General features: G+C 36.9%; 1 protein-coding gene across 1 annotated transcript in view; it reads left to right on the forward strand.

The window, feature by feature from the left end:
* Positions 1-15,784, forward strand: part of PTPRD (protein tyrosine phosphatase, receptor type D) — a 550,091-nt gene that overhangs the window by 380,730 nt on the left and 153,577 nt on the right. The window contains exon 20 of the mRNA XM_025359514.1: positions 11,640-11,730. Within this exon, the coding sequence (XP_025215299.1) occupies positions 11,640-11,730 (91 nt within the window). The remainder of the gene's footprint in view (positions 1-11,639; positions 11,731-15,784) is intronic.

The following is a 15,784-nucleotide window of genomic DNA, read 5'->3' on the forward strand; positions in this document are numbered from 1 at the left end:
AGTGAAAACTATATCCTCTAGACAATGGGAAACCATTAAAGCTCTTTATACAGGAGAGTGGCATGATACCATTTCTGTAATACATAATAAAATTCCATTTTAGGAAATATTTGTTGAGTATCTGTTGTGCTACCTGTTTGGAATAAGAATAAATCCTTTCTCATTTCTTGCATCTCACACCCTCAAGTTTAGATGAAACTTGCTATGCCAGGTTTGAAGGTCAAGCAGAGAGGCATTTATCCATAGCTCATGCATTGTTGGAAGTTGGATAGACTTGGAGCACCATAGAGATAGTGGTAGAGAAAATTGTTGGGAGGTGGTCACATAGTTAGTTGACTCTAGGCAAATAACAAGATTCTAAAGGAAGGTGATGATGATGGAAATAGGATGCAGAGGCAGACATGAGATACACTAGAGTAGTAGTACAGCATAAATTGTTTTAATGATGAGATCAAGACAGTAAAATATGGCTCTGAGGTCTGAGCTTGGATGACAATGAATGATGCTGTCATCCTAAAGGATAAAAACATTCAGAAGTAAATGAGTTTAATGTTGGGTGTATTAATATGAAATATCAGTGAAATACCTAGTTAGAAATGTGGGCTTAGAGAAGTTATTAAGATTAAAGATGGCCAGGCATGGTGGCTCATGCCCGTAATCCCAGCACTTTGGGAGGCTGAGGCGGGCAGATCACAAAGTCAGGAGTTTGAGACCAGCCTGACCAAAATGGCGAAACCCCGTCTCTACTAAAAATACAAAAATTAGCCCGGCATGGTGGCACACGCCTGTAATCCCAGCTGCTCAGGAGGCTGAGGCAAGAGAATCGCTTGAACCTGGGAGGTGGAGGTTACAGTGAGCCAAGATTGTTCCACTGCACTTCGGCCTGGGCGACAGAGCTATACTCCATCTCAAAAGAAAAAAGAAATCGATTATAGATATACATTTAGGAGTTGTTAACTAAGTAGCAATGGTTTCATGGAAGAAGACAGAATTATTGAAGCAATGAGGGGAAAATGTGAAGCAAAAGACTAAAAGAAAGGTCTCAGTTAACAGGAAGAAGAGAGCCAGTAGAGGACACGGGGAGGGATTATTGGAAATCTAAGAGGAGAACTGAGCCAGAGCAGGATGGCAAAGGGATTTTCTAGAAGGAGAAAAATTCAAAAAGTGGTCAAAAACTCCCCAAACTCCAGAAAACTTAAAGCAGATGGCTGAGAAAATCAGGTATTAAAAAATAAGAAATAAGAAGTTTTAAAATAGTATAATTTGTGTAATTTAGGTATAATTAATAAATTCAGACATGATACACATCCTAAAACAACCTTTCCTGAGTAAACTTTCACTTATTGTTTATTTGATAAAATAATTGATGAATTTCAACTAGGTGACAGAATTTCAAAAATATTATTACTAAAATCAGTGAAAAGCATTTCTAAAAGATTATTACTAAAATAAATTCAGTGAAAAGAATTTCTAAAAGATTATTCCTAAAATAAATTCAGTGTAAAATAAGGTCTTCACATTTGTCTACTCTTATTTTTCTTTCTTTCTGTTTTTTTTTTGTTTGTTTGAGATGGAGTCTCATTCTGTCGCCCAGTCTGGAGTGCAGTGGCCCCATCTCTGCTCACTGCAAGCTCCGCCTCCTGGGTTCATGTCATTCTCCTGACTCAGCCTCTCGAGTAGCTGCAACTACAGGAGCCCACCACCATGCCTGGCTAATTTTTTTGTATTTTTAGTAGAAATGTGATTTCACCATGTTAGCCAGGTTGGTCTTGATCTCCTGACCTCATGATCCACCCACCTCAGCCTCCCAAAGTGCTGGGATTACAGGCATGAGCCACGGCGCCCGGCCCTTCTTTTTCTATAATCCAGAAATCTGAAAATGAGAATTGAGTATTTGCGTAATTTTTATCCCAACAAATTTCAGTATGACAGTGGGATTATATTCATCGATTTGTGTATTCATTCTGAATGTTTATTAATTGATCTTGACAGATAAAGGATATTTATGAATTTTTAAAACCACTTTATTGAAATATAATTGATATGTAAGAAGCTGTACATATTTAATGTGTACAACTCAATGAGTTTGGGGATAAGTATTTACCTATAAAACCATCAAGTCCATAGAAATATCAGTTAATTCTTGATCACCCACCCTAGTAGCAGTCAATGTTAATGTTTCAGGGATTCAGTAGTGACGGTGTGTTCTTTCTCACTGTTCTCATACAACATAGTTGATTGGAAAATTTGGACAAGCAAAGAGTTCACTGAAGCAGAGTCCTATAATAGAGAAAATTAGATAGATAAGGGAGGCTGTAGATGAGGCTCCTAACTCCGGCTTATTAGTTCAGCAATCCTAGAGAAAGTGACAACTGAGGCTTTTTAAGCTGAGGCTTAAAAAGTGACAGGAAGTTAGCTGGGCCATGGGAGTAGGAGTAGAAAGACAGCCGTTCACTCAGAGGATAGAGCGTCTTTGATGGTGCAGAGGCAAGAGAAAGACTAGCAATTGTTATTTGGCCACATTGTACTTGTCTGCCTCTTAAGACTTTCCTGCTGGCATCCAACAAATATATATTCTATACACACTATTTTGTCAGTGCTATTTTTGGGAATAGAGAAATGACTGAGATTAAGTCCTACCTGATAGTAAGAGAATAGATTCAGAAACTAGATAATGTGAATATAATAGGGTGAGTACTGCCAGGTGTTGTGGAAACACAAATATCAAGTTTTAGCCCAACTTGGGTGTCAGGGGAGGCCTCCTGAAGGTGATCATATCTAATCTGAGTCTGATAGCATAAGAAAGATTTAATAAAGGTGAAAAAGTTACAAATAATGAAAGAACAGGGAAAAGATAGACTATAAATTCATTCCATTAAAAATCATGCATGTCTCTTCAAGATAAGAGCAGTTGAGAGAGGAAAATAGTATAGTATATTCTTCAGCATTTACTATTAATTTAGTTTTCAATACTTTCTTTTATTTATATAAAAAATGACCTTTAAGAGGCTGTTCACCAAATTGTCTTGAGAAAATGTGTTAGCTATTACTGGAAATTGGCACTTTTAGCCCATTGGTGGCAAACTTTAGTTTCATTTTCCAGTTTCTGAAGGAGTTGCGAATATTGCAGAATGTTTTCTACCTTTGTCAGATTTTTTTTCTTTTTTAGCTTGTTCAGTTTTTTTTGTTTGTTTGTTTTATTTATGCACTTTCCCCTTCTATATTTGAAATGGGAGTCAGGAAAAAGGTAACTTTGACATCACAGAAATGAGACCATTATGAAACAGAAAAAGAAAGCAAACTATTATGGACATTTTTTGTTTTCTAGAAATGAATTAAAGATTCTCAGAAATATATTACAGCCACTTAGGGGAAGAAATGAGTGAAAGACTAAACCAGGAAAGTACTTGAGTGGGAAAAGTATCAAATAAATGGAAAATGAAAAGCAAATCTTTTAGTGAAAAGCCTTAGATGATTTCTATTTAGTAGAATTCTTAAAGGGATAATATTGTAAGGTTACTGTTCCTGTTTTCTAGATTGGTTAATGTAGCGCGGTCAGGTATTACAAGAAGCTCCGTGCCGGGTTGTGTCACTTGCAGTGGTTGGCAAGTTTAGAAATTAGGAAAGGTTGTAGCTTTTTATTCAGTATTCTGTGAGAAAAATGTGAGGAAGAAACAGAACTCATTCCAGAACTGTGGGCAGGTTGCTAACTTTTATTTAGATGAAAGCTATCCAGAAAAATGCTTCCTATTTGTTTTCAAGCAAAATGCAGTTTTGTTGACACCTGTTTTGTTGACCAACAGAAACCGTGCTTTCATTTCTGGCCAAGTTAATCAGGAGATCTTGGCCCCTACTCCTTAACTCCTCACCACCTAAAAACAAAAGTGTTCAATGATTTCTAATTAATTTAATATCTCTTTACTTTCATACTTGGTTTTTATATTTTTTGTGTGCCAAATTAGGAGAGTTCCCTCACAGAAAGGCTAAATTTCTTTTGTAACATCCTTAAGGATGCTGCAAGTTCTGGTATCAGGAATTCTGTGGTGCTTAAACCTTCTATTTAAATAGATTTGGGGAGCAGAATGCCAGTCAGATCTAGCAGATCAGAAGCAAGTTGTAATGACATAGGGAACTTCTGTGACTTCATAGAGCAGAATTTTACCCTGGGTATTTAAAAAAATGCACAACATAGATTATCCTAAGAGAAAAAACTACCAGAAGGTACTCAGTGTAAATTAATTTTATAACAACCATTTTATGTTTATAAAAAGTGGAAATGAAGAATAAGGGTATTTTATGAAATTTTAAATTTCTTTGGTCTTACTAATTTGTTCTCAACTTTTTCTTTTATACAAGAAGATTTTTATGGAAGCATGGCTTACAGTGTTGCTTCATAAGATTTGTGTTCCACTATTAGCAGCTTAATGAAGAGTAATTAATCATGTGTTTGTGAGTTAAAGTAGTAAAGGCTTAAATTTGTATAGTACTTTGCAATTTACTGAGGATATTAGGTTTCATTTAAGACTCACAATAAGCCTGTGAGGTAGGTATTCTTCCTCTAATTTACATATGAGTAAAATGAGGCCCAATGGTACTAAGTGTCCTGGCCAAGATCATACAGCTGATACTGGTAGTAGTTAATAGGAACAGAGGGCAAACTAGGTGCCATGCAAAGGACGTTACACACATTAACTGATGTAATCGTCACAGGAAGGGTGCCCCTCATTTTATAGCCGAGGAACACACAATATAGACTGACTTGCCCCAGCCCACAACACAAAACCAGAGAGGAAAGACTTGAATTCAGGCAGCCTGACTCCAGAGCCCACATTCTGAACCACAGGCCCTGCCTCTGTGACCCTAAGTTTATTGGTCAAAATAGAACTTTTTTTTTTCTAGGTCAATTGATAACTTATTAAAACTCCAAAAGAAGTAGACATAAACAGGACTGCCCCAGAGAAACCTGAGAACTAGGAGTGACCAGGCATATATGCTTGGGTACAGATCACGGAAGTGTGTGTTTAGTGTCATGAAGCAATAGTCAGTGGGTTACCATGAGAATTTAAGGAGAGGTAAAGCAGGAGGCTTATGCAAGGAATGACATTCATCATTAAACTCCTAGATGGATTTTTCACCTCCCAGTTAATTAACATGTTTGAGAATGCTAATACAGACTAATACAAAAAGCCTGACTGAATTCGACGTGGGACTGCCACAAAGACCAGAGCTTGCCTTCCCATATAATTATGGGGAACTGAGCCCCTTGATGATAACATGTTAAATGAAATTAGTAAAACTTTACTTAATATAATTAAAACTCTGAAGGTTAGATTTAACTTATCTAATTAAATCTAATAGACTGGGAAAACACAGCTTACTTTATAAGTAGTCAAGGGCTTTCCAGATATATTGATTCTGAAGTTATTTATTTTTCTATTACTTTAATAGTTAAAGTCTATGTTGAAAAGCTGTTTTGAGTCTAAACTCCAGGCTTGAGGCAGACAGGCAAAGCAGAATGTTGAGTTTAATTTTACCCAAAAATAAAGCTAGCTCCAAAAGCAATTTCTTTCTTTTTTTTTTTTTTTTTTTTTTTTTTTTTTCATTTCAAGCAAGTTCTTTCAGCTCATATGATTTGGTTGATACGAATTTATAGGGCACATATTAGCTACCCATTTCACTTCTCATATCTGAATCATTTTATCTTCCTTAATGTCCTGTGAGATTAGAACAAGGGTCACGAGTAGGCCAGTAAAGAAAAGAATGTTTGCAATAAGCAGTTATATTTTCTAGAAACTCTATTTGGGCATGCCACTGCTGATTTGAAGAAAGGAGAAAAAGCTTGAAGAGACTGAGAGTTGAACATTCTGATGGAGAAGAACTGCCAAATATTTTTGACTGCCTGACTTAGGAGAGATGTTAATTCCTGAGAGCCACCTATTGTACCCACTTTCTTTGCAGTGGAAGAATAATTCCATGATAAAATGGCAACGTTAAGCAAATTTGGGGGGTATTATATGTATGTCTGCTTTAGTAATGTGCTTATAAATATATAAATTTGTTGTATAAGAAAATTTATAGATTAAAAATTGTCCACAGAGACCATATAATGGGGGTAATTGGTGTAAATAAAAATCAGGGAAGATTTCGCTTAGAAAATAATCGGTTAATAGATATTTAAGGAAAAAGAATAGTTAACTAGGTGGAAGTGACAAAGTTCTAGGCAGGTGGAACAGAATGATCAATGGTTTAATGACAGAATGGACTAAGGCAAGGATCTTCAACCCCTGGGCCATGGACAAGTACCAGTTCCTAACCTTGTTAGGTACCTGACCACAGAGCAGGAGATAAGCAGTGGGGAGGGAGCATTACCACTGGAGCGAGCCCCGCCTCCTGTCAGATCAGTGGTGCCATTAGAATCTCTCAGGAACATGAACCCTATTGTGAACTGCACATATGAGGGATTTAGGTTGCTGGCTGTTTATGAGAATCTAATGCCTGATGATCTGAGGTAGTACAGTTTCATCTTGAAACCATCCCCCCAACCTCCGCCCTGTCCATGGAAAAATTTTCTTCCATAAAACCAGTCCTTGGTGCCAAAATGGTTAGGAACCGCTGGACTAAGGTAAATGCAAGAAACTGAAAGCCTATCGAGCTATATATAGCTGAGAGGGCACAGTCAGAGGGATTCAGGCAATATCCTGCTGGCCTTCTGATACCTTTTAGTCTTTATCCTAAGAGAAATGAGGATCCATTGAAATGTTTTAAAAAGTGGAAATGGCACAACAAATTTTGTACTGTGAATTGAAAATTTCAGAGACTGCACTAGAAGGGGCTAAAGTCAATAGAGAGAGTTGAGAGAGTAAGATCACAGTCTGGGCATACGACATGGAATGAGGCCAGAAGAGTGGCAGTAGAGATGGAGAGAAGCACATGCACTGGAGATAGGGTTTGGAAGTGATAGAACTTGGCAATAGATTGAGTATGACACAGGAAGAGAATAAAGGCAGATTGTCAATGATAACACCTAGGTTTCTGGCTTGTGCACTGAAATGGATTGTAATGCAATATTAGGGAGGATTTATTTTGCAAGGCATATTATTTTATTTTAACCACAGTAAATTTTGGGTGCTTTTGAACTTCAAATGGAGACATTAAGTTAAAGTCAGATAAACCAGTGGAATTCAGAAGAACATTCTTGGCTAAAGATATGAATCTGGAAATCATTTGCATATAGCTAAGAAATGATGCCCTGAGCTGGAATGAGATCTAGGATGAAAATAGGGTCTGGATAGAAGTTCTTGGCCAGAACCTTGAGGAATGTCACCATTGTGGCTGGGCCACAGATGATAAATTCTGCTACGGAAATAAGGTTAGTGTGGAAAGAGGTATACATAGAAATAACAGAAGAATATCACAGAGAAAGGGCTCAGAATGTTTCATCGAGAGTGTTAACATCTTAAAACGTTTGCTAAGAGGTCAAGAAGGACAGAAAAGTATCAAAAACTACTCTTTTGATATAACACTCTGGAGATGACTGAGCACCCTGGCAATGGCAGTGAGGTGGAGTGAGGAGGCAGGCGCTAAAGCCTAGTCAGCCGGGAAGTGAGGCGAAAGGGAGGCAGTGGGAGCAGCAGGAACACACAGCTATTTGCAGAATTTTGGCAGTCAGGGGTGGGAGAGAGAGAGGTGACTAGAGTGGGATGTGGTTTGTTTTGTTCTCTGTATTGCACATATTTATACATGGTTGAAAGCTAAAGGATGGGATCAAATGAGGAAGGAGAAGTTGAGCTATATGAGAGAGAAGGAGTACAATGTATGGTAAACTTCCTAAGAAAGTGAGAAGATGGAAAACAATTCAAGAGATAGTTAATGGCCTTCAAAAGTAGGGCCAGCCCTTCTACTTTACCAAAAGAAAATTTATGGTTTGTTTACAGATCTAGATAGGCTTGTAGTTTGGTGACAGATCATGAGGGAATAATTGTCTGAATCTTTGCATTTTCTCTGTACATAAGAGATGAGGCCATCTTCTAATGGGGAGGTTTGAACGTCCACGGTTTCAAAGTAGTGGAGAAAGTGAGAACGTTACTGTGGAAAATGGAAGGACTAGGAAATTGGAGAAGTTATTGGGAAACTAGGTAGTGGTAAGATTGCCAGGCTGTGTTGAAGGCCTAACTGGCTTTGCTGATTCTCAATTTATGGCATTATTCTGCCCTGTGCTTTATTTCTCAAGTTGTGTTCAGCTCCCTGGATTCTGGCAGAGAGAATGGCAAGCATAGATTTCAGCTAAGGTAGGGTGGAGGAGACGGGCTTTGGAAAGGGAGAATTGAAGAATCTGAGAGCTTCAGTGGCACATGGGCCAGACCTATGAGGGTTGAAATCACCCAGGATGATGGCAGAGTTTGGAGAAAAAAGAAGGCCGTGAACCCTGCAAAAGAATCTTCCCTGAGAGAAAGGAGATGCTGGGGGAGGTACTAGATGGCAAAACTCAGCCAGAGAAGATCATAATATAGCTGGATTGCATGAACTTCAAAAAAGAAGGGGTTTGTTACTACCAAAGCAAGAAGGTGGAAGAAAAATACCTGCAGGAAGCTATGGGAAGCCAGGAAAGAAATCCCAAACCCTGACTCTGAGGTTCATGGGTAGGGGAGGAGGGATAAATCCACAGCTGCCATATGAGAAAGCTGCAAAGGAAGCAGGACCCTCAGGGGAGAGACAGGTTGCAGGTAACGCAAGGAAGTTGATGTTTACAAAGCCATAGTTGCAGCGAGCACAGTTGAAATGTGTGGATTTAGACTGAGGCGAAGCTTTGTATAATACAGAATTTCAAATTGCCCCTGCCCTATTTCTTTCAATGTGCGAGAGCTGCTTTGAAGCAAGCTTCACTTTGCCCTAGATGAATGCTTTAGAGATCACTGGAGAAAAAAGGTTAGGGATATCTGGCCGTACCGTTAATTAATTGCTGTGGGGGAGGCTGTTCAATTCTTATCCCAGCCACAAGTAAAATGAGTAGTTGGGGAGTGGTGCCGAAGAAAGAATGGATTTTTTTTTCATGTGCAAGAATGGCAAATCAAAGTATGAAAGCAGAAGAAAAAAATTAATGAAACTCATCAGCTTAACCTTGATTTACAGGATTCTGAAGGAGGACAATGGTAGCGCTCTGATAATATGCAATATCTTTGGTTTATGTGTAGAGCTCTTCTGACTTCAAGCAGTTGGTAGTGAAAAGCAAGAGGTTCCTTGACAAGTGTGTTTATCAAGCACATCTGCAGTGTGATTTTGTACGCTCAGTTGCAGCTGTGTCATTCTCCTCCATACTCATTTAACATGATGGACTTGTTTGGCAAATCCGTCAGGTAGTGGGAGGACAGGAAGGGGGGAAGCTTACTCTGGATCATAAAATAAAAGATATTGGTCTCTGTCACACACTCCAACTCTGCCTTCTCCTCATCCTCCTTGATCAATATGATTATTTGTAGTAAAGAAAATGAATGGCTAGGTGGTATAATCCTGTGTATCTGTTGATTAGTTGCTCAGGGCACCATGGAGAAAGGATTGTGGTGTACTTGTCTGGTTTGACTTGAATTCTCGATTAGGGGGAAAAGAAGTTTGACAAGTTCTTTAACCTGCAGCTCACGGAATTTCATGAAGTCTTACTGAACAAGATAGTTCAGATGCATCTCTCCAACTGTGATGTTCATACTAGCCAGTAGCAGCTGGCATCTATTTACTGCTATATACACACTGTGCTGAGCACATTCGGTGTATTTTTCCCCCATATCACAGCCTGGTATTTTTTACTCACATATTTCAGAATGTATAACTGAGATTCTTGGGTCTAAGCCCAAGATCAACCCAAACTCTCAGCCAGACATATCTCCAAGTGCCATATTCTTCTCTAGAACGCTCTAGAGCAGTGCCGTCCAACAAATATAATGAAAGCCACGTGTGACATTTTAAGTTTTCTAGTAGCAACAGTGAAAAAATAAAAAGTGGGTGAAATTAATTTTAATAATTTATTTAACCTAATATATCCAGATTATTATTTTATCATGTCATCATTAGTTTAAAAATTATTACTGAGATACTTCACACTTTCTTTTAATGCTACGTCTTTGAAATGCAATGTATCTTTTACATTTGCAGAGGGTCTCAGTTTGGGCTAGTCACATTGGCAATGCTTGATGGCCCCCAGGGGCCAGTGGATACCGTACTGGACAGCTCTGCTCTAGACCCTTAATGGAAACAGAGTTTTTAATCACAGAGAGTTTGCTGAATTTGTTACAGGTTTTGCTTTGAGATGAGTAGAAAGAGGCCTTCCTGGCCTCTGTGGTCTCTGTGACTGGTCTCTGATTCAGTGTGACATAGGGTTGGGAGTGTCCTTCCTCTTGTTTCTTTGTCCTGTGTGGTGGCCTCCTCTTTTAAAGGTATGTGGATATGTTTGAGTCCGTGTGTGTGTTCATTTTCACAGTAAATCTCCATGAAGTGTATGGAGTCCTTAGAAAATACATTATGATACATAGAGTAAATAAGGAAAAGAAACAGATCGCTGCCACCATTAAGATAAATGTAGCTTTGCGTCCCATTACTATCTGTTTTAATTTGGCAATTATTTAATTGCTACAGATCTGTCTTTTTTGCCTGTGACCAATCCTTGTAGCTTTATAGGCTATACCTAGGCTTTGCTAAAGAATTTCTCTATAGGAGGACAAAACCAGATTATGCATTTAATATAGTACCTGAGAAGTAGGAAGTGATTAATATGTTATTATTATACAATATGTTCAAAGTCCTTGTATAGTTACTACTAAAGATCAGTATGAGCAGAATCCCTAAACAGCAATATGAAAGCAGAGTATATTCTATACTGAAGTGACAGAACAGCTTTGCAAATAACCCATACCTATTTGTGGATGGGTGCCTTTATACATTCCTTAAATTTTAGTTGACCATTCTCAGTGTAAGGATTCAGTTACTTTTGTCTTTTCGTATAGATGTCATTATATTGATAGCTATTTCGAAGGCCCTTAAGTTGTGATTTTCTCCAGTTTTCTGAGGTACTTACCTTGAGGTTTGCAGTTTGATGGGTAGAAAAAGAAGGGAATTTTTAATGTCTTACTCTATGCAATTATACCTAATTTTTGTTACTTAAAAAATTTTAATTCAAATAAAGAAGCATTTTAGGTTTGTATAAACAACAGTACTAATAGGTATTTATGTGAGCTAGGAGTAGAATTTTTCTTATACACCCCCCTTTTAAAAACATCTTCTTATAAATTAATGTCATAGAAAATATTTGGTTCAGCAGCTCATGGTGGTAGATTGCAATATTCCAGCTTTGTATGTGTCCAGCACCAGGGCCCTAACAAACTGTGCCTTCTCTGTTTATGATACCTAATAAAGAGCAGTCAACCATGATGATATTACCATACAAGATCATTGCAATCACACATAAACGTCTTCCCATGTTGTTTTTAAAATTGAACAAACAGGTGGTTATTTGTCATTGATGTAAAAAATGGACAAGTCACCCCATATCCATAATTTGCCTTCAGCCTCACTGTTCTGTGGAAGATTTAAGGGTATATCCACGTTTTCCTCTTTTGAACTAACCTAACTTTTATCTATTCATTCTTGTGCAGAGGTTACTACATAATAATCGTGCCTTTGAAGAAATCTCGTGGGAAATTTATCAAGCCATGGGAGAGTCCAGATGAAATGGAATTAGATGAGGTAACTATGTTATTGTTGGCTATGTCTTTCTTTAGTTATTTAATTTTCTGCATATCCACCCCCTCCCTTTGAGGCCTTTCAGGATCTAATCTTGGTGCTGGCTTCTCCATACCTAGCTGTTTGGATGGTTCAGTATTGTGGGCATGCTAACCCCTGGGGATCCCAACAAAGATCCTTTGGCTTTAATTAAAAAACATTAAGCTGCAATAAAGCTTACAACCTGTCTAATATTTGTTGGCCTTAATATTTTGCCCCTTGCCCCTTGTAAAACATGATGCAGAGGTGTGGAAGGTGAAGTGAATTGTCAGCAAAGACTTAATCACCATTGATATAAATCCCAAGGTCCCCTTCATTAGTGCAACAGTTGCTGAGGCTGTTACGAACACCAAATTGCAATTTGCAGCAGAGTTCATCTGACCTACTATATATGGTCTTGACCAGTTCCTTGCAGAATTCTGTTGATTACCAAGTGTTTGCCTTATTCTATATTCTGTAGGTTTTCAGGGTCAAAAATGTATTTAACAATAGAGAAAACAAAACAAATCACAAAATTGTGAGCAAAGCAACATATATAGAACAAGAAACAACAAATACTAAACATATAATGTGGATTTCCAAAATCTTGCAACAGCAGGTGCGTTATAATTGGTACTCTTCTTGTGTAAGGACATTTTTGAAAGGTAATGCATAACATGAAGAACAAGGCATAATTATTACATACTTCTATTTAGATAAGAAAATATGATCCAGAAGTGTTGAACCAGATGCCCAGAGGACCACAGCAAGTTAATGAGTAGAATTCACATTTTAAAATACGAAAGAGCCTTTGTTATTTTAACATGATGCTGTTTTCAATCAGTTCATAAGGCAAATAACCATAACGCCCCCATTTGGAAAACATGAGATTTTAATTTATTGGGTTTATTTATAGCATAGGCCACATCTTGTAGTACAACCTTTTATTTCTAGGTATCTCTTCTACCTCAAATTAGTACAAACAGAGCAAGGAAAAAAATAAATTCCCTATCTACATTACAGAGAGGTGATGTTTATTTCATATCTATGTCTGTACAAAGGAGACTGTGATCTGACCAGAAAGGTTGTTAGCTTTCTTTGGCAGACATATGTCATCTCTAGAAGTGGAATTTATGTTATCACTGGCTTCATTTATCTGAATTAAATTTGATCAAGTTCAGATGAGGAGATGAGTTCAAGGTTAGGCCTATGCTTTTCTGTCACTAGTGATTAGATGAGCATTGGGGCTGTGTAAAATGAGACATTATTTCAATAATGTCATCAAGTAATTTAGATATGTTATTAATTTAATTGTTTTGTGTTGATGGTAAAGGAACAAAATCATTATTCTGCGATATTGAGAAAATAGTAATCCTTTAACTGAAAATGCAGAATGATCAGCTGGTCTTTTCTAAGCATTTTGAAGCCAAACATGATTTTACTTGCAACTGACTAATCAGTTAATCTTGATACATTCTTTACTATTTTAATTGGTTCTCAGCTGAATTACAGAAGTGTCATCATTCCGTTTAAGTTGGAATGGGATTTAAAGTGCAAAGGCAACTTGTAGATCTATGAATTGTTCTACCTATTAAAAAAAAGTTTTTAAGACATTGAGAGCCAAGCCAAAATGACATCAGATACTTTTAAATAATAAGCTTTCCTTAGAAGTAAAACCATTTGGTAGTAAGTAATAGAAAGTGGTTCTCTTTTATAGCCACATTTTAACCTCCAAAATGCACAGCAACACTAATGGATTAAAGTATAGGGCTATATGACTTTGAACTTTCTTGCAATTAAATTCTATGGGTCTCTGCTGCTGATTCCCATAACAAAGGGTCATTTTAATCATCCAAGTTGTGGTGCATTAATCTGTATAATAGTTTGATAAAGAACATTTTATTAATTCAAAATTTTGGGGTTGGGATGGGTTGTTTCCCACTTTTCTTACTGATATAATTGAGACCACATTGTAGAATTAATGGTGGAAGAAATAAGATATGCATTGACTGGAAAATGAAAATTATTTCTGATAAGTAAAGTCCTTGATATATCTTCTGGAATTACCTCAATAATCTTGTAACCATTGTGGAGGGGAACAAATGAAAGTAGGCTATGGCCTCACTTTATGCTTACTCATCCAGTTTTTGATCCCTACAGACAGTTTTTTGCTGCTTTTTTTTTTTCTACCATGGATAATAAAAGCATTGTAGTAATTTTATCTATAACTTGGTACTGCCAGGTTTGACAAAGCAGTGTTCCTCTCTTAAATGTATTTGATCAAGTAATTTTTCAGAAAGGCCTATAATTCAAATTGTTGGAACCATATCATTGAATAGAATAGTGGCCTAAGGGAATTTCCACACATATGCCTCATACCTAGGCCCATAAAAAATTGAAAGAGGCTTTCCAAACAGTATTACTCTCAAAATTATCTTCTGAGTTCATTTATCCTTTGTTACGGGGATGCTCTCCACATGATAAATTTATAAACTGAAACTCCTATTGTCAAGGTCAAACTGGGCAGAGCAGACATTGATAGTCAAAATGAATTTGGAGCAGAATGACTCCCAAAATGTTAGTGATATTTAATTCAGAGCAGGTCATGTAATATATCATGAGTTTTTCATTGCATTGTACTTCAAAGGCTTGTCGTAAAATAATGTGGTCATTTGTGGTTGTAACTGTAACATGCTGGCTAACTTTGGTGTCATCTGAGCCCATTTGAACCATTTGACCTGTGACATAGGAGGGGCACCCTACAGAGATTAGAGCAACCTAAAGGGGCAGAGTGATGTTCCAGGTTTGACTTTAATGAATGACGGCACTGGATCTAAGAATACCCAAAAGCTCAAATATTTTATTCTGAATTACTTCCTATAAGTCTTCTAAAGAAATCCTAGCAGAAAGTGATTGTGGGAATGACAATGATATGGATGAATTATGACTATTAACTGCATCTGCAATATGAATAAAATCAAGGTAGGGTTTGATCAGTGAAGTAGAAGAGGGGACGCAGTCACATAAACAACTGGTGATAAATGTTTTTGATTACCCAACTTTAAAAACCTGTTTGGCACATCTGCAGTGCATTTTCCTTCTTGGTGTAATAGGCTACTATCCTTTACTACATATCAATAATAACCTGTGTAATGACACTTCAATTATAATATTGCATTAAATATTTGGCATCAGATTTTTTTAAATTAGCATATGAAAAGAATCAAGAAAAAAGAAATAACACAATCATCTATCTTGATATAAGCAGATACATAAAAATTATATGTATAAATACACAGAGTTAGAACAATTTAGAGTATCAGAACTTAAACATTATATTTCCTTATGATATTGTATAATAATTAAGTAAATTAAATTATCGTTGAAAAAATCTCTAGCATGGAATTTCATTTTATTTCACTAATTGAGTCTAATTATATATTGAGACTTTCTATTGTGCCCCAGTTTCTTCATTTATAAAATGAGGATTATAGTAGCCATGCTTATAGGGTTATTATGAGGAGTAAATTGGAGCTGATGCATGTTTAGGATCCCTAGAACAGTGTCTGGCACTCAGTAATTGCTTAATAAATGAAAACTGTTATTGTTATAATTATCCTTATTATAAGTAAAGCTAAATTTGACAACAAGATTGAAAGACAGTGCTAACTTTCTGGCCTTGTGTTTTTACTGGCCAGTTGGTGCATAATTGATCAGCATAACTGAATTTATTATGGGATGGTCCAAATTTGCTAATCAAGTGATGTTCAATCTACCGTGGTTTTCCGAAAACAGCTCACATTTCATGTAATTTTAATTGCATCAGTAAACTCAAATTAACAGAAAATTTTAGCACGTTATAAATTAAATATTATTGAAAAATAATGTCGGCAAAAATTTTCCTATAACTGAAAGACCGTTTTTTAACATTTTTAGGATACAATTTTGAACCAGCTGAACACATTTACTACTCCCAGTGTAGAAGGGACTGTAACGTACCATCAGATTCCTAACAGAAGGATTCAGTGTTTATCCTATA

Source organism: Theropithecus gelada, chromosome 15, assembly GCF_003255815.1.
Source record: "Theropithecus gelada isolate Dixy chromosome 15, Tgel_1.0, whole genome shotgun sequence".
Lineage (NCBI taxonomy): Eukaryota > Metazoa > Chordata > Mammalia > Primates > Cercopithecidae > Theropithecus > Theropithecus gelada.